Raw genomic sequence first — 18,833 nt, 5'->3', positions numbered from 1 at the left:
ATGTTCCGAATAGTGCATCAGTTATGCATTAATGTCGGCTGCATGGTCACGCTACTAGCATCTGTGCTTAAGCGCGCTGATTATCCAAATGTATACTTATCAGAAAATAAACAAGTACTTGTTTTTGTTTTCTAATCCATGCTTGTCCCGTTCAACTTCTTAAATGTGATGTATATAATTCTCATTTCCCATTGCTCACTGCATTGTCCTCAGCTCCCACTAACAAGCTTTAGCTTCACTGGTTTTACTGGCAAAATGAAATATACAGGTTACGCTGCTTTGCTTTGAAGGAAATCAGTAAAGTGTAGTTTATGACTTGGACACATTTGCCATATGCACTGCACCCTACTCTTAGACCAATGCTGACTTCTTTTTTATTGTTCAGTTGCCACACAATATGCAATTAAGACGTAACACACTGACTTACGAAGCCAACTCAATATTTCAGGAACAAAACCATGTGATCAGCAGCTATTATTACCAGTAAACAAACATTACCTTGCAGCCACTTCTCAAGGTGCTTCTGCAGTTCAACGATTCGGCGAATCCGGTCTGCCATCTTTGCTCTTGTCTGCTCATCACGCAGAGCACAGAACCCATTTACAAGCTGCACATGAGATGGCAATAACAAAGCCCAGGTATAATTTCAGAAGGCTGACCACCATTCAAGCATTCTTTTTTCTCAGCATGGCATGTGATCTAAGAATAAGAATGACTATACCTCTTTTGCAGGATTGCCAGTCTAGACTTAGTTTAGGCTGTGAAATTGTGTTCTGAAGTCTATTCTATTCATTAAAGAGTAATTTCTCTGGGGTGAAGGTTAAATGCTCAACAGACTGACTTCAACTGTGCAAAGAACATGAACACATATAGGTGCCAAGACACCAGAATCTCTCTTTCAAGCAAACTATACAAGTTATGTTTCTTACCTTACAAGAACACTTTACAAATAAGTGTAGAAGGGATTGAGTACGAAGCATGTCATAGAAATATCGGGACATAAAATTAAATACCGTGATCCCTCGGACATGGCCAAGTACATATTGTTTCCCACAAACAGCAATCTCACTACACGTAGCCTAATCTGGATTCTTGCCACTTAATATTCCCAATACCAAAAAGCTGCCAAACTTTACAAAGCCTTCGTGAAACTTGACTTCATATCAGCGAGAAGAATTAGAATTTGGGCCAAGGATGCCGGTTCTTCGTTTGTAGCTTAGCTGATTTGCGCCTTTTTATGAAAGTAGACATCCACATGTTTATAACTACACTTACTTCAATGAATGCAGTTATGTGCACATGTGCAAGACCACCAGTGACTCACTTCTCGAAACCAGTTGACACAGTAGAAAACTGAAGTGACGACAGTCTCACGCTGATCGATAGAAAGTGTGTGGAACGAACTGCACACATCGGTAGCTGGCATCTTCACTGGACATCCAAGCAGGGCATCTATGCCTTCTAGTGCCTCACCACTGGTCGTCTGCTCCGCAATGCGCAGCAGGCGAAACAAGGAGCACAGAGTGAGCAGAGAACGGTGTCTGCAGGAAAAGAATGAAAGAGATCAATGTGATCAAATGAGTTTTGGCCAATAAACACATCATGCTTTGAAAAAGCGAGATTGTCCACAATACAGCCAGCAATAAAAGGAATCCAGTAGACTCATTATTTGAGGCTGATTGAGCCGAATTTTCAGATACTGGAAATAATGCATAAACATTTGGTTGTTTCCCATAGATACAATACAAGAAAATTATGCAGACCCAATGCACATCTTGAAATCTACGTGAAGCGAAGCTTCAGTGAAGCAGTTATTCAAATGCTATAAATTTGCTCGTTTCATTCCTATGTCATTGCCAAAAAAAAAAGAAAAAGAAGAAAGCTGGTGCGTACACATGTGCTCTCATGCACTCACGCTACGCAATATGACACACACGATGATCACTGCAAAGAGCTAGTTGGCATGATAGAAGCATATATGCAATTGTGGCCTAATGGAGCATCGTGTTGTTGCAGGGACCAATGTTCAATTCCACCATCAGACATGTAAATGATTTATTTATTTATTATGTGCAAGAAATCCAGCAAGACATCATCATCCAGCAGCCACAGTCAGGATAGTCTGTGAGGATTCGCAAAGACAGCTTCACTTTAAAAATCTGCTTAACACAAACTGTAAATTCAGTTGAGCCAAACTTTGACAGCTGCTACTTGGGTCAGCGAGAGGCATGGATAGGCAGATTAGGAGGAGGCAACTCTGCTAGCTACAAAAGAAGCAAATGATATTTCTCTGGAAGTAAACAGCTATGCCACTGTCGACTATGACATGGAAACCTGCGGCGCTCACCATATAGAAACCAAAACTGAAAACGTCTTCCATGTGTTTCTGCAGGCTGGTAATTGGGTAAACACACATCCCAGAAGCCACAAGAACAAACTTCATGCATGATGCAGTTGATAATGCTCCGAATACTTCAGTAAATGTTTTCAACAATGCGAGGTCCCTGAAGAACTTTTGAGCAAGCCAAGTGAAATGTCAGCTTTTGTGACAGTTCACAGATTTGGACAGTGTCAGCAAGCAACAAATATACTCAACAGGCTAAGCATGAGTGCTTAGGCCATATTTTGTGTCATCCAAATCCAATATCTCTTTTTGTGTCTGCTTTTTGGTTCTAATGATGTTCCATTGAGTATTTTGTGTTAAGGATATTTTGGTGCTGCCAGAATAACAGATATTTAGATCTGTAGATCACTTCTGTTAAGACAAACCTCTGGTAAGATGAACAGATTCTCACAGTGACTTGAAGTTCTTCTTAATGGGAGTACACATAATTTCATCGAACACTTTTTTATGAAAATGCAGCCTTGCTTGATTTTTATAGACACAAAAAAAAGCAATATACGGTTGACTTCCATAGATTAGACCCTGACATGACAGAAGAAATTGATCTAATTATCTGGTGGCTCAAAATAAACATGATTTGGTAAAACGCTGATTCATTTGGCAGTACTCGCTGGATTCTAAAACGCCCCAGAATCAAATGCATGTACAAATTCTACAAATCAAAAGTAGAAAACTAAAGTAGAAATGGCATTAAAATTCCAAAACAGTCTAGAAATCTAACACACATCCAAACTTTCTGGCACGAAAAATGGACAAAGGTTCTAACGAGTATTGCACAATGGCAGCCGGTTTCCCAAGGTCATCTTTACCACAATAGATTCGTGCTATCTGGCAAAAGATACAAATGCCGAAAAGGCAGTTTTGTTCTTGTGATCCTATTGCACCACCCTGGCATTTACCACCCAATTTTCATCAAAAAAAAAAAGGGAGAAAGAGAGAGAAGCGCATTATAATCCATAATTTAGGGTAGAATCTGGATAATTACCATAATCAGATAATGTAATCTATGGTCACTGCTTGAAAATCTTGCTAAGGCAGGCTGAAAATAGGCGTTTGCAATGGGAGATGACATTCGTTGTTCGTTGAACAACGCATTCGTTGTTCCCTAAGGTCCACTGAGGCAGATGCTACCACTAAAGGTATTGCTACTGGAATCACCATAGGGGCCTGGCATGTGCGTGCCGACTGGTCAAGTTCGAATTATCCGGCGAAGGCCAGTTTTAGGATTGAAATAACAAAAGTGCGGGCTAATACATATGCATGGGCGCTGGTCGGGACCTTCGGTCGAAATCGATGTACAGTTAAACCTGAATATAACGAAGTCGACAAAATCAGCAATTTGCTTTGTCCTATCAAAATTTTGCTATATTGAAATTCAACATCTTACACAGTAAGCACAGTGTCACTAACAGATTTTTCTTGCACAGAAGGGGCCACAATATTTTCCGAATTATCGGGCAATAAAGGGGGGGAAAAAAGCAAGTTTGAAAGAGAAAAAATTTTTTTTTTTAATTTTGAGAATCGGCGATGAAAGATATGGTTTCATGTCGTGTATACGATATCTTTACATCAGCGGTACAAAGCGAAGCCAGCCATGTTTTCACGTCCACTCCATCGTCATGGCTGTCAGTGTCGCCCTCAGTGGGACGACCTTGCCATGTAAACCATTGGCAGCGGGGAGCCAATGCTTCATCTGCCTCTCACTTTATTGCATCTCATAAACTTGAGATTACGTAACTTTCAGTACTAAACGGCCAGGAAGACAGCTCACATGATGACACGCTATCTAGGCCCACCCACTCCCTGCACAAGTGGCAGATCACCTTTAAAACAAGATGTGCATGCTGCGTATGCACTCAGTTGCTCTGACAGCCATGCAAATTCAAGGCCACGCAAGAACAGAAGACATGTGACAACCTTGTTTGTGTGCCAAAAACAAGTTGCAATGCCATCAAATGAGGCTATGCTTACATGTGCATCATTACATTACATGTGCATCATTATCATCATGGCCTGCCAAGGCTAGGCAGTAATTTTGTTTACAAGACTGAAGTGAGTAAAGGGGCCAAGATGACTAACGTTGTTCATAGTATTGATTCATGATAGTTATGTGGCACAATCATATTGCAACAACACACTTTTTTTAATAGGCTCACTTCCAGTTGGCACTTTTGTGTTCTGACTGGTCACTGGCTCATCCGGGACCATAATCATGAGATTATGAGCAAACTAAAGAGCACCTAGCGTGGTTTTTGTACTCGCACGACAAATCACAAGGCAGTGAATTCTGTCCTGTGCAAGAAGGTCAGTGTGTTATGCCACTTACTGGCAACATTTGGATGTGACAGGATATGCAAATGAATTCACCATAGAGCAACGTGTTCCTTTTTATTTTTTGCTTGTTACGAAGAATGGAGGTACATGAAGGCATTAGATGAATTGAGACTGCAGAACCAAATTACTTCTTTATATAGCAGAAAAAATGCATGGTAAATGAATAAATGAAACCGAGATCAAGAAATTAAAATTCCTAATATCACGAGTTTTGATAAATTGATGTTTGCTATATGGATGTTGCACTGTAGCTATATAACATTCACTCAAATAAAACAGGGCAACCAGATTTTAGATTCATATGTTGTTCACTGCATTCAATGACTTGTTACATCTGGGTATGATATATCAAGTTTGCCTGCATCGTAAACAGGCAAGTGATGAAAAAAAAAAAGGTAGGGGGGGGGGGAGCTAGCCAGCTAGCTTTGCAGGTTTCAGGACTGACAAAGCTTACATCGAAATTTCTTTTCTATCTCAAATGTATATGGACTCGTTACGTGTCATAAGTGGGCACAGAGGCACCAGGATGGGCAGCATCACTGATGTAACATGCTTTTGCATGTTACAGGTTTCGAATGGAGCCGTTAAGACATTTTTCCTGCTGTCGGTCCACAAAATGAAACCTACATTCATCTGGCCATCCGTGAAAGAACACTCCAGCTATACGCAACCAGAATACCAGCGCGTGAACTTGCAATCTGGCTTTCCTCTGCGACGCGACCTAGGTCCACCACTCCCTTTGCATCCACAGTGCCAGTGCTGACGTCACATTCGCTGGCCAATGCAAAATAATGGAGCCACGACGCTCTCTTCAGTGGGCATGGAGGCACCAGGATGGGCAGCATCACTGATGTACCGTGCTTTTGCGTGTTACAGGTGCGTAAAATTTCACCTTTATTTGCTAAGAAAACTGACCATCGTTGTCTACTCATGCTTCTGTGCCCACAAGTGCTTTATTCAACAGTGTGGATTGTTTTTCCATGATGTTCTTTCTTCGTAGGCATGGCGATATCGAATAAATCCAGGACCTGACTCTAAGGACCACTCTAAGTCTATTCTAGATACCAAGTCTTTACCTTAGGATCCTTCAGAGCAAATCAATGTCACCTTTTTATGCGAAGCATATTACGAGGGCTCAACCCAGCTCCTCAGGCGCGGCGGTGACCATGAAATCACGTGACACCGTGACGTCACGACAGAGGAGAAGTGGCTTTGGCTCAACTCTTGCAAGACGGGCTGGGTGGGAATCGAACCAGGGTCTCCGGAGTGTGGGACGGAGACGCTACCACTGAGCCACGAGTACAACGCTTCAAAGCGGTACAAAAGCGCCTCTAGTGAATGCGGTGTTGCCTTAGAAACGCGCTGTTTCTAAGGCGCGCGTCTCTTGCTCAGGCGCACATTTCGTTGCCGCGCCGAACGCTGCTTTGCTCGACGCTCACCGCGTCCAATGCGGGGCGCGTAGTCGCTGCCCTGTAGCCCATTGTCTTACACCCCTTGGCGGGTCGACGGGAACGCTGTCGCGTTCCACTCTTGAAGGCGAAGAAGTAATGCATGAGTTGTTTCTTCGTCTAGCCGAACCAAATATAGCCAAGCAACAGCAGTTCACCAGGCTAAACAGTGGTTCAACAACTAAAATAAAGGCTAGTATGCTTCGCATCCTGGGCTTAACCTTACCTAAGCCACAGCCATTTTTTTATTTCTAAAAGAGCTAGAGGCACATAAATATTATGCAATCTTCAAAATGCCAGACTGAGCTGGAATCTGACACACAATCAATTAAGTACCAGAAAAGCATTGACGGATACATTAGCACCATTCATACCAGATTGCACAAGCTGGAAGTAAAAATGCAATCCGTTGACGAACTTCGGCAGTCTGCATGCAACATACAACAATCACTTGAGGCGGTTGACACTTGGCTTAACTCTGCAGATTCACGACTCAATGAAATTAAGGACCGATCACGGCGCTGCAACCTACTATTACGTGGGATCCCTGATGCTAGGAAAACATGGGATCAATCCAAGGCTCTAGTTAAACAACGCTTGAGAGCAGTACTATGTGGCCTACCTGAAAGTTCAATTGAACGTGCGCACCATCTCGGTATCTATGCTACTAGCAAATGCCACCCCATAATTGTCAAGTTTCCCAGCCTTGGCCCTGAAAACGCAGTGCTATCCGTTCACCAGAAACTTAAAGAACAAAACATTACAGTCAGTGAGGATTTCTCGCCTGCCGCATGCCAGGTTTGCAAAGAGCTTAATATCTTTGCTAAAAACCAACCCGGTGAACCGCGCTATCCGTTGCGCTATAAAAAGCTCCTAATCAACCAAAAACAGTGTGTACACCCGTGAGCAAAAGTGTAAGGACCAGGGGCTGCGCAATAAAGCCGCTTTTTTCCTCTTCCCGTAAATGCAACTTGAAATCGAGGACAGCAGTCCAAACTTGGCATTACAAACTTTTCAATGTGCTCGTTAATTTCAGTTTATGTTTGTTAATTACAAAGAAATTCAGTTTCTTTGGTTACCCTGTGGTCCGTATACTTTTGCTCACGGGTGTACATGACCCCATAACTGCTACTATAAAAAAACTTCCCAAAGTACCCGTAACTAACCCAAAGGCATATGTATGCACCACCAACACCCAATACTAATCAGTCCATCCCAGCATCACAAGATGTGACATAGGAACCAGTGAGGGGAAGCAGGCCTGCGCAACGAAAAGTGTCCTTTTTTTCTAACATTCGCAGCATCCTTAACAAGAGCAAATTTTTATCATTTGCAATTGACACATGTAACGCTGACATCATAGCCCTGACCAAAAAAATTGGAGGACGCTTAAGCTTCGCCTTCAAGAGTGGAATGCTACAGCGTTCCCGTCGACCCGCCAAGGGGTGTAAGACAATGGGCTACGGCGCAGCGACTACGCACCTCGCATCGGACGCAGTGAGCGTCGAGCAACACCGCGTTCGGCACGGCAACGAAATGTGCGCCTGAGCAAGCGACGCACGCCTGAGCCTTAGAAACAGTTCGTTTCTAAGGCAACACCGCATTCACTAGAGGCGCTTTTGTACCGCTTTGAAGCATCGAACTCGTGGCTGAGTGGTAGCGTCTCCGTCTCACACTCCGGAGACCCTGGTTCGATTCCCACCCAGCCCATCTTGCAAGTTGTTTTTTATTCATGAAGTGCCTGCTGGGATTTATCGCTCACGGCCAACGCCGCCGACGCCACCGACTTTTCTGCGACACGAGCTCCTTAACACTGTCGCTTTAACGTGGCTTCATCCCAAAATTGAAGGCGGTGAAATCTTTTCTGCAGCACGTAATTTTTCAATATTTTGTCATGATCGTAGTGAACATCAGGGTGGTGGTGTTTTATTAGGCATACGCAAAGACCTACCTTCTCACGTTATACAAGTGGCGAGTAGTTTAGAGACCATCAAGGCAGAAACCCAAATAGCCCATCAGAAAATATTTCCAGGTGTATGCTATCATCCTCCTAATCTAACACAATGTTTCATCTGTGAATTACATGATGTATTAAATTTTGTAGCTTCAAACCACAACAACCTTCATATCCTATTACTCAGTGGTTTTAACATAACTAATAAAGTGGTCATGCGATCCCCCCAGCATTCATCCATCTTGTTCTCTGGCTAAAGATTTCCTAGATTTATGTTCGCTTTTCTCATTAGCCTAGCTTGTTAAGCAACCAACTCGAATAACACAGTCAGTCGCTAACACCCTCGACCTCATTCTTACATTTCATGCCGACCTTGTTTCTTACATTACATACCTGCCCAGTCTTAGCAGCCATTCCCTACTTGTATTTGAATTAAACAAAGTCCGACACAGGCTCCCTAAACAAAACAAAAAGATTAAGGACTACCAAAATGCAAACTTTGATGTAATAAAGAGCTTGCTGCATTTCTTGATAATTTCGTGATCAGCTTTGTGGGGTCTGATGTGGGATATCTCGCACCGTACTCTTGGGACAAAGGAACGACAACACAGTAGTGCAAACAATCACAAGGGCATTTATTGCACCTTTCATACATCAATGCCTGCTAGCCGAGTTGCTATCCACAAAACATGCCGATGGGCGCGCGACAAATCTAGAAGTCCGACTTACCGCGACCGGAAGCGAGCGAATATGTTCGCCCCATGCTGGATCCCAACGCCTGGTCGTTCGCGTGTATAGTCACGCGAATCGTGGCTCGTTCGAAGGCGGCCACGCGAGGCGGTCTCGCAGATGCATCGGTCGCCGCGCGCGCGCGGAATGTCCGCGCTGCGTCGGCGTCCCGCCGGGGAAGCGTTGCTGCCGCACGTGCAGCGCGACCGTCTCGCTTCCTGTCTGGAACCCAAGAGAGCAAGCGCCTTCCTTTCGGCGCCCAAGTAACCTCGCGGCGTTAGCCGCGCACCACTAGCGCCATCTCTCGCACTGCGCCTGTACCACTCGGACCGCCGCGTGTGCGGCGAAGCCGCACTACAGGAGACGCGCTATGCGGGAAAAACATCAGGGGAGGCGCGAAGGTCGCGCATCCCCACATCCCCCCAACCTTAAATCACTACATATTCCGGCGAAAATGTGACACGGTCTAACATTAACCCGTGCTTCGCGAACAAGGTAGTGCAACAGTGGTCGCGCCGAAGAAATGTCTACACGCTGTCCATAACATGCGAGCCGACTGTCCTTGGGTGCACCGCTGGCGTCCGCCGGTCACAGCAGCAGCTTTGTAGACTCGACGGCACGATGCCAGGCCAGGACTCCGGAGACGACGACGCAGTAGTCGGTACGAGCAAGCGTCGCTCGCGCCGACGCGCCCTGCTGGCAAGAGCCGCCGTAGCTGTCGGTGACCGCCGGCTCTTTTGTCCGCCGCCGAGGGTTGTGAGCTGGATACAGGAGGCCGCCGAAGTCGCCGCGCCGAACTGGCCACAGCATCACCATCGCCCGGGGTGGCTCGATCGTAGTCCGGGGCAGCAGCGCAGACGATGTGCAGGTGACGGCAAACCAGGGGTGACTCCAATCACACTGCGTAAACCCAACACACTCGGCAAACACTAGTGCAAAGGAGAGGAAGTCTGCATGCGTATCGCCCACGTGGTACGATGTTCAACTCGGCTAGCAAAAGATCGGGCAGCTACTCAGATGCTAAGTTCACGTGAACGAAGCTCGCTTTCTTGAGTCGAACGAGTAATTTCAATTCGTGCGAGGCTAAATAGAATGAGGTAAGCAAAGTGCAACACCTCAACGCCACGGTCCACCAGGTTGTGTCCATCCACGTGCGACAGGCAGCTTCGTAAAGCCTTAGGCCTAAAGCGTCGCTACTCTGACAACAACCGGCATCCAACAAACAACACCCAAAATGGGCGCAAAACAGGCAGCCGCGAGGAGACGTCAGCTCTATGAGGTGGTCCTACTCCGCTCGGTGCACACAGCATCCGAGTTGACGGCGCCCACCGTCCCAGACGGTGTCGGAGCGCCCGGTGCCAGGCCGCAATACCAGTCAGCCCGTAGTGGCACCCGTGGCCCGCGGGGGGTTTCGGGGGGGGCCCGGGGGGGCCCGGGCCCCCCCGAAATCAAGTGGCATACCCCCCTCCCCCCCCTCCCCACCCACGCCACCACTCCTCACACATTCCTAAAGCGCCACCAGATCAATATTGAGACTTGACAGCTGTTCATCGGTCAGCATTATGCTGCCTTTTTCACTCCTTTTAGACGGCGGTAGTTATCGGCACCTCTTGTAATGTGAAGGACAGCTTTGTCATAGATTCCGCACCCGCGCGATTAACTCGAGATGCGTTCAGTTGTCACCATCTATTCAACTATCACGCGCATAGCTGTTGCTTTTGTTAGTTCAACCTTCTTTGTTTAGGCTGATCCTGGGACCAGGAAAGGGATGCGGCTGTTACTGAGCTGGTCTGTACTCTCGTGGAACGAGTTGCGGCCGGAGAAAACGCCAATTGCGTTTAACTTTTCCCTTTGCTTCATTATTTTCTTGAGTTACGGCTCGCCGCGAAGCTGGCAGATGCCCGGAACCATATACATGTGATATGGGTTAGATAAGGTGGGAAATAAAATAATGTGAAAGAGCGTCCATCATGAAACCCTGCAATAACCCTTCAACCCATAAGCAAGATGACTGTCGCCCGTTACCTCATCTGTTTTTCCCTAAATGTATAGCACTTTTAGTGAAAAATTGGCAACTGGAAACAAAAATCGCAAGGAGTTGAGAAATTAAGCGATATACTAAGGGAGAGAGCCAAGGCAACAACCAAACTGCAAGCAAAAGCGAATAATAAAAAAGTTAAGCGTTGTTTATGAGACTATTCATGGATCAACATCCTTTTATTGAAAAAAGAAGTAGAGAAAACGCCGCCGGAAGTAGAGAACAATTACTTGTTTTGAATGACGCTTCTACAGTTATCGGTCGAACCGCCTTACGTAGCCACTTCTCTGCTGTGCTTATGTGGGTGTTTTTCTAACCTTTCGCGGTGAGCGCAGTACGTCTATAATCGCAGAGTCCTGCGCTCTACGCGGTTGTATGGGACTGGCGGCCGCACAGCGTTACGCAATTCGCGGAACTGTCAGAACTGATCAACAAGGCGAAAATGACTGATATTCGAAACTATAACATGAGAAACACTGAAGAAGCCGTAAAAAATGAACGCACCCTGAAATCAGTGAAAAAGAAACCTGGCATAGGACAAACCATGATGTATGCACTAAAAGATAAAAAGGGGAATATCATCAGCGATCTCGAAGATATAGTAAAAGCAGCGGAAAAATTCTAAGCTGACCTGTATACAGTACCAAGAGGAGTCACGATACCTCACTTAGAAACAGTAATGGACAGGATACAGAAACTCCTATTTGACAGAAACCACATTTGAAACCCACAGAAACTCAGAAACCCAAATTTGACAGCTTCTCCAGAGTATAAGCACCTGGCATTTCCCTGACATAGCGAATCTTGTTACACAAAGATGCTTGAGGTCTGCCTAACCAAATTACGCTGCCGCATTCCCTCCCTAAATTTCCATTTATACAGGTCGCGTTTGGTTCCCTCTTCCCTTTGTTCTTTTTGTGAGAAAGAGGAGACGATACAGCACTTTCTTCTATCTTGCCGCCGCTTTGCTACGTTAAGAAAAAGATTGTTGGAGATACCTTTTCGAAGAATTGTCGAAGAATTGACCTGGACTTGACAGAACCTGCAATTCTTTTGTTCGGGGCGTCCACTTTGGGATTCAGCCACAGGGATGCATGCTCCGCTGTCCAAACATTCCTTACAGAATCTAAACAAATGCCCTGCTAAATTCTTTTTTTTTATTACTTTTAAATTAATTATTCCTCTTTCAACAGCACCTTCCTGATTTTATTTTAGCCGGTAATTTAACCCTATTCAATGCTATTCGCATAGATATTAGGAAATTTATGCTCTATATTATTTTGGAATAATCCACCCATTTATTGGCCAATCCCCCATCGTGGGTAGGAGCCACACGTGCCACAGGCTACAACAACAACAACAACAACAACAACAACAACAACAAAGGAACAAGAGATCAGGGTCGCCAGTCGGCCACTAGAGACTGTGAAGGAGCACGTTTACCTAGGCCAATTAATCACAGGCAACCCTGATCATGAGAAGGAAATTCACAGAAGAATAAAAATAGGTTGGATCGCATACGGCAGACATTGCCAGCTCCTGACTGGAAGCTTACCATTATTATTGAAAAGTAAGGTGTGCAATAAGTGCATTTTGCCAGTGCTGACATATGGGGCAGAGACTTGAGAGCAAGCTAAGGACCGCGCAAAGAGCGATCGAACGAAGATTGCTAGGCATAACGTTAAGAGAGAGAAAGAGCGGTTTGGATCAGAGAGCGAACGGGTATAGACGGTATTCTTATTGACATCAAGAGGAAAAAACGTAGCTGGGCAGGTCATGTAATGCGCCGGTTAGATAACCGTTGGACCATTAGGGTTACAGAATGGTTACCAAGAGAAGGAAAAGGCAATCGAGGACGACAAAAGACTAGACGGAGCGATGAAATTAGGAAATTCGCGGGCGCTAGTTGGAATCGGTTGGCGCAGGACAGGGGTAATTGGAGATCGCATTGCAGGGAGAGGCCTTCGTCCTGCAGTGTGCATAAAACAGGCTGACGATGATGATGATGACGACGACGACGACGATGATGATGATGATGATGGAGGAGGTGGTGGGCCCCCCCGAAAAAAATCCTGGGTACGTGCCTGTGTCGAACGAAGCAAAACTGTTAAAACTATCGTCCGATGCCCCAAGAGTTCCACGTTGGGCAGCCAGGTGTAGGGTCTGATGTGGGATATCTCACACCGTACTCTTGGGACAAAGGAACGACAACACAGTAGTGCAAACAATCACAAGGGCATTTATTGCACCTTTCATACATCAATGCCTGCTAGCCGAGTTGCTATCCACAAAACATGCCGATGGGCGCGCGACAAATCTAGAAGTCCGACTTACCGCGACCGGAAGCGAGCGAATATGTTCGCCCCATGCTGGATCCCAACGCCTGGTCGTTCGCGTGTATAGTCACGCGAATCGTGGCTCGTTCGAAGGCGGCCACGCGAGGCGGTCTCGCAGATGCATCGGTCGCCGCGCGCGCGCGGAATGTCCGCGCTGCGTCGGCGTCCCGCCGGGGAAGCGTTGCTGCCGCACGTGCAGCGCGACCGTCCCGCTTCCTGTCTGGAACCCAAGAGAGCAAGCGCCTTCCTTTCGGCGCCCAAGTAACCTCGCGGCGTTAGCCGCTAGGGTGCCTCGATGCGCGCGCCCCCGCTTAGGGTGAGGTCACCCTTTGAACCAGCCGGCGCCGCCTAAACCTGTTTTCGCGCGCTCCCTCCGCCATTGCGTTGCCCGCGTCGACTTCGCCGCGCTGCTGTGCGGGCGTCCTCGAAACGCTGCTGCGTTCGCGCGGCTTTCATCGGCGTAGAATGCCTGGATGTTGTGTTCCTCAGTGCTCCAACCATTCGAGAAATGGTTGGAGGATGTTCCATTTTCCAAGGGACCCAAAAAGGCGGCTTCTGTGGCTGGTGCGAGTCAAGCGTGACAAGTGGCAACCGACGAACTCCTCGTGTGTCTGCAGCGTAAGTGCCACATGTTGGTTCAGTGCTGTTTTTGTTGCGATTTATTTGTATTTTGTTGCGTTTGGGCAGCTAAGTGTCGTTCAATATTCTTCTTGCTCGGCTTAAAAAAGCTGCGTGAAACACTAAAACAAAGTAAATGAGTTTCACTACAGCGCGGTACAGGCCATTGTCTGCCGCTTGCTTGTTCGCATCCGAAATTGCACGACACGTGTCCGCTGGGGAATACGTACCACGCGTGCTTTCGCCGCTTCTTTTCATTCAAAGGTAATTGCCTTTACTAGGCGCTTGCCAGCGAATTGCGGTCTGGGCCCAAACATTGCATCAAGGCACAGAGCATGAGGACAAGCAAGGGCACATAAGCTGTGGCAATTACTGTGCAAATGGATGGTCCAGGAACCAATTTTGATTAATTCACTCACGATTTCTGAAGTTGTTTTTGACATGTGTGCGGCGTTGGGTAGCTTCCGCTGCCTATTAACCGGACGCTTCGTCCTACGACGCCGCATTATGTCAGTAAATGAGATTAACAGAGATCGTTGTTATGTGCAGATTGAGGCGCTCATTCGAGTAATTCGCCTGATATTTCGACTAATTTGTTCTTTGGCCTGTTAACCCGACGCTTCGTTCTGCGATGGCGGATTAAGTCAGTGAATGAGATAGACAGGATATGTTATGTGCAGATTGAGGCTCTCATTCGAGTAATTCGACTGATATTTGGACTACTGTGTTCTCTTGCGTGCTGCCTTCATTGTTTTCATTATCGAGCCGGAAATGCGCCGCTAATTTCAATATCAAATTCATCTGCAGGCTCATTTCGAAGCCAGCAGCTTCGAACAGAACCGCGCGGATGGGTGGAAGAAGCTCAAGCCTAATGCTGTACCAACGGTGTTCCCATTCAAAGGTGAGATGCCTCCTGACCCTGGTATTTGTTACCACGTTGCTTATCGGCTCATTATCTACATTTGAAAAAGTTATGTGAGGAAACGATTCATGCGCATACATATTAAATTTTCTGGCGCGCCTTCTATTCTGCTTTTAGTTAACACAATCTTAAATATATGTAATGGGCATTTTTTCTTATTTATCTGTTTCCAGAACTTCCTAAAGAGCGAAGGCCACCAAGGGAACGAAATGCACACGTGCCTGCATTATTCAGTGACGACGCAGCCGCACACAATTCTTCACGAGAAGTGAGAAACGTTCTTCCCTCAACTACGCAGGAATTTTCTCCCGCTGATTCTTCGTCAGACGGGGAGATAAATGAGAGATTGGCGGCTACGGAAACCAACAATGCTAATGGGCAACTTACTTCGACCCCCAGGGATGCACGGCTTCAAGAAACTGCAATAGTTACTGCGACCCAACCCCTCGATTCTGAGGCAGCTGAGCTTAGGAAGAAGATTGCAGATCTCACAGCAGCCAATAATAAGCTTAGACAACATCATAACGAATCTAAGAACACTGTCAAAAAACTACAGATGCAGGTACGCAAGCTGCAGAAAGAGGCAACTAATTTCTCACGAAATACGAAGTTTTTAAATGAAGACCAAATTCGTGCTCTTTCTCGGAACAACAATCATGGTAATTCGTGGTCAGCGCAAACAGTAAAGCAAGGTCTAAAAATTAAATTTGCTTGTGGAACCACCGGGTATGAAACACTCAGAAAGATTGGCTACCCTCTTCCATCCAGCAGAACGTTAGCAAGAAGAATTCAGGGCCTGAAGTTTCTGCCAGGTATCCTGCATGAAGTGATCGACGTCATGAGGTCGAAAGCAGAGGGAATGGAGGACGTGGAGAAAGACTGCGTTCTCTTTTTAGATGAAATGGAGATAGCACCCGGATTTGAACTCGACCGTGGCGAAGACGTGCTTCTGGGAGGAACGACGTTGCCCTCAAAGCCTGAAGAGCCAGCCAATCATGCTTTGGTGTTTATGCTAGGTGGGGTAAACCAGAGATGGAAGCAAGTGATAGCCTATGAATTCACTGGTAGGCACGTGGACGGCTCTGTACTCAAGGCATATGTCCTGGAAATAGTGCAGATATGCAGCCAGATTTCTCTAAGAGTCCGTGTTATCACATGTGACATGGGTGCAGCAAACCGCGCTATGTGGAGAGAATTTGGCTTTTCGAGCCACCGCCATTCGACAACTTCGTGCTCAATACCTCACCCAACCTTAAAAGGGAAGGAACTTTTTTTCATCTCGGACCCGGCACATGTCCTTAAGAACCTGAAAGGACAGCTTCTAAGCTCAAAAGTTTTCACACTCAGTGATACTACAGTAAGCAGGAACGGACTGACGGCCTCGAAGGTGAAATTGGAGCATGTACAGGCCGTCTTGGATTATGACGCAGCCAACGAACTTAAGGTAGCACCAAATTTGTCAGAAACCCACATTAGTTGTGGGCACTTCACCAAAATGAAAGTAGGAGTCGCTGTCCAGCTCTTCCGTGAAGCCCCACCAGCTATTCGGTTCCTAATAAAAGAAGGAGTGATTGAGCCAGAGGCCGAAACAACAGCGTGGTTTATGGACCTCGTTTCTAGGTGGTATGCCCTCGTGTCATCGCGTCATCCCACCATGGCGCTAAGCCGCAGGAACATTACTAAATATCATGCCGCCTTGGACACACTACGCACGGCAACAGACACCATCAGAGAACTGAAAATGGGCACTGGATCTCAGTGGAAGCCATCGCAAGCAGGGGTCCTAATTGCGACAACGGCTGTCCTTCGCCTTCAAGAAGTGCTTCTTGGCAGTGAAGGGTATGAATTCCTCCTCACGAGCAGGCTGTTGCAAGACTGCCTAGAAAACCTTTTTTCTGTGGTGCGGCTCATGAAGCCAGTGCCCACTGCGTATGACTTGAAGTGTGCACTCCGACTCGTCAGCGTCAGCCACTTTCTTCACACTCCGAGATCAACAAGCTACGAACTTGACGACCGCGAATACCTTGTCGATCTGCTTGCACATAGCAAGAAGGAATGTGCAGAAAGCGAAGTCGATGAAATCAACGACACGGAAATTCTGTTCATTGAAGAGCTCACGTCAACCGAGTGCCGCATCTTGTTTTACCTTGGCGGTTTTATTTTGAAAGGAATTTTGAAATCTATAACTTGTCCGCAGTGCAAGGCTGCTCTCCTTGGCAAGCCTGACGATCAGTATGCTTCCCTGACTGCACTCAAGGAATACGTCAGGGATGGGCAAAACCTCGTATATCCAAGCGCTGATGTCATGAAAACTTTAAAAAACTACGAGGAACATTTCACCGCTGTCAACTCATGGTGCACAGGCAAATTTTTCACCATGAAGTCGCCACTTCGTTCTCTGATAGCCTATCTCGAAGGCATAGACAAACCCTCAGTGAACACATGCATGGCTCACAAAGAACGAATAAGCAAAATGCTGACTGCTGCATATGCCAGAGTGAGGCTCCGAATTCATCTCCGACAAATTCCGAGCACTCATCCTAGTGGCCACGGAAGCAAGACTTGTGCAGGGGTCAGCCTTGCGTAAGCAAGCTGGAATCTGCAGTTCTGCGAGCCTTTTCCTTCAAAGTCTGAAGTCTGCATCTATATATATAGTGATCACAACTATTTTATCAATTACGGTCTATTTAACATAAATGTCGACTTTTAAAAAGTGCAATAATGTTCAGTGTTCACGTTCCCATTAAACACAAATCTCTAACTTTGTGTGTTTTCATAAGCACTGAATAAATGATTTCATGTTTGCTTGGGTAACAGCTTTTGTATTCATCTGGCTGTTACCAGACGAAAAGGGGACTTTATATTTTATTACCGTTGCTGATGCTGTTTCTTCAAAGCGTGCAGAACCAAGACGTTGTTGCATTGACCGCGTCGGCTGAATTTTCTTACCGATCAAATTCACTCACTTGCATTGGGACATCAGTGAGGTTTCCCATGCAATCCTGTTTACCGCGCCTCCGTTCACGAAGAAAAATGCCCATTCAGCCTTTTAACGCCCTCCGCATAACAGCGCGGGAGAAAGGGGGTTAGCCCCAGTCGCTGCCGAGCGTGAGATAGGGAGCCGGAAAGCGGAGGAGTCCGTTCTCCGCGAGAACGAGCATGCAGTGGGAGCGAGAATGGCGGCCGCCGTAGCAGACGACGCAGATGTCCTCACCCTAAGCGGGGGCGCGCGCATCGAGGCACCCTATTAGCCGCGCACCACTAGCGCCATCTCTCGCACTGCGCCTGTACCACTCGGACCGCCGCGTGTGCGGCGAAGCCGCACTACAGGAGACGCGCTATGCGGGAAAAACATCAGGGGAGGCGCGAAGGTCGCGCATCCCCACAGCTTTCACAGCCGTAATGTTGACACTAACTGGAGTACGTTTATTGAAAAAATTATTGATTTAACAAATAAATATGTTCCAGTTGTCACCGTAAGCACCGATTCAAATGCTCCATAGTGCAACAAGCACCTAAAGCATCTATCGAACAAAAAGAAACATCTTTTTAGGTTTCCTAAGAAATCGCCTGCAAATGATCGCTGGACAGATTACTTGACAGCAACTAACCAATACATAAAAGCAGTAAAAGAAGCCAAGAATAACTTTTGAGCCACAACTCTGACATCTATGCTTGCAACCAAACCAAGGAAATTCTGGCGCATGATAAAGTCATGCAAAGATCATTGCGTCACCTTAACTGATAGTTTCAGGCTACTCCATTCTCGAAAATGCGTGCTGTCAAGTTCTATACGAGGTCTTCTCAAATAATTTTTCTTCAAACACAAATACATTAATACCACCCTCGCATACTTACAACTACACAGCCATGTTCCCTGTAGTAATCAACTTCAACAGTGTAACAAAACCTATTAGGCCACCAAAATGATTTTCCGCACCAAGATTTGATTAAATTGAACCAAAATTTTTAAAAGTACAATGGTTTATTTATTTATCTTATTAACTATACTAATACTGTACAATAACTATAATACTGGTTCTCTTCCAT

General features: G+C 46.2%; 1 protein-coding gene across 1 annotated transcript in view; it reads right to left on the bottom strand.

Moving 5' to 3' along the window:
- The window catches only part of Fancd2, a 91,723-nt gene that overhangs the window by 27,557 nt on the left and 45,333 nt on the right, over window positions 1-18,833 (bottom strand). Inside the window, exons 25-26 of the mRNA XM_065425604.1 lie at window positions 1,325-1,541; window positions 499-607 (exon numbers count right to left, since the gene is read on the bottom strand). Of these exons, the coding sequence (XP_065281676.1) occupies window positions 499-607; window positions 1,325-1,541 (326 nt within the window). The remainder of the gene's footprint in view (window positions 1-498; window positions 608-1,324; window positions 1,542-18,833) is intronic.

The sequence above is a fragment of the Dermacentor albipictus genome, chromosome 1 (assembly GCF_038994185.2).
Source record: "Dermacentor albipictus isolate Rhodes 1998 colony chromosome 1, USDA_Dalb.pri_finalv2, whole genome shotgun sequence".
Classification (NCBI taxonomy): domain Eukaryota; kingdom Metazoa; phylum Arthropoda; class Arachnida; order Ixodida; family Ixodidae; genus Dermacentor; species Dermacentor albipictus.
This window is presented reverse-complemented; position numbering and strand designations above follow the sequence as displayed.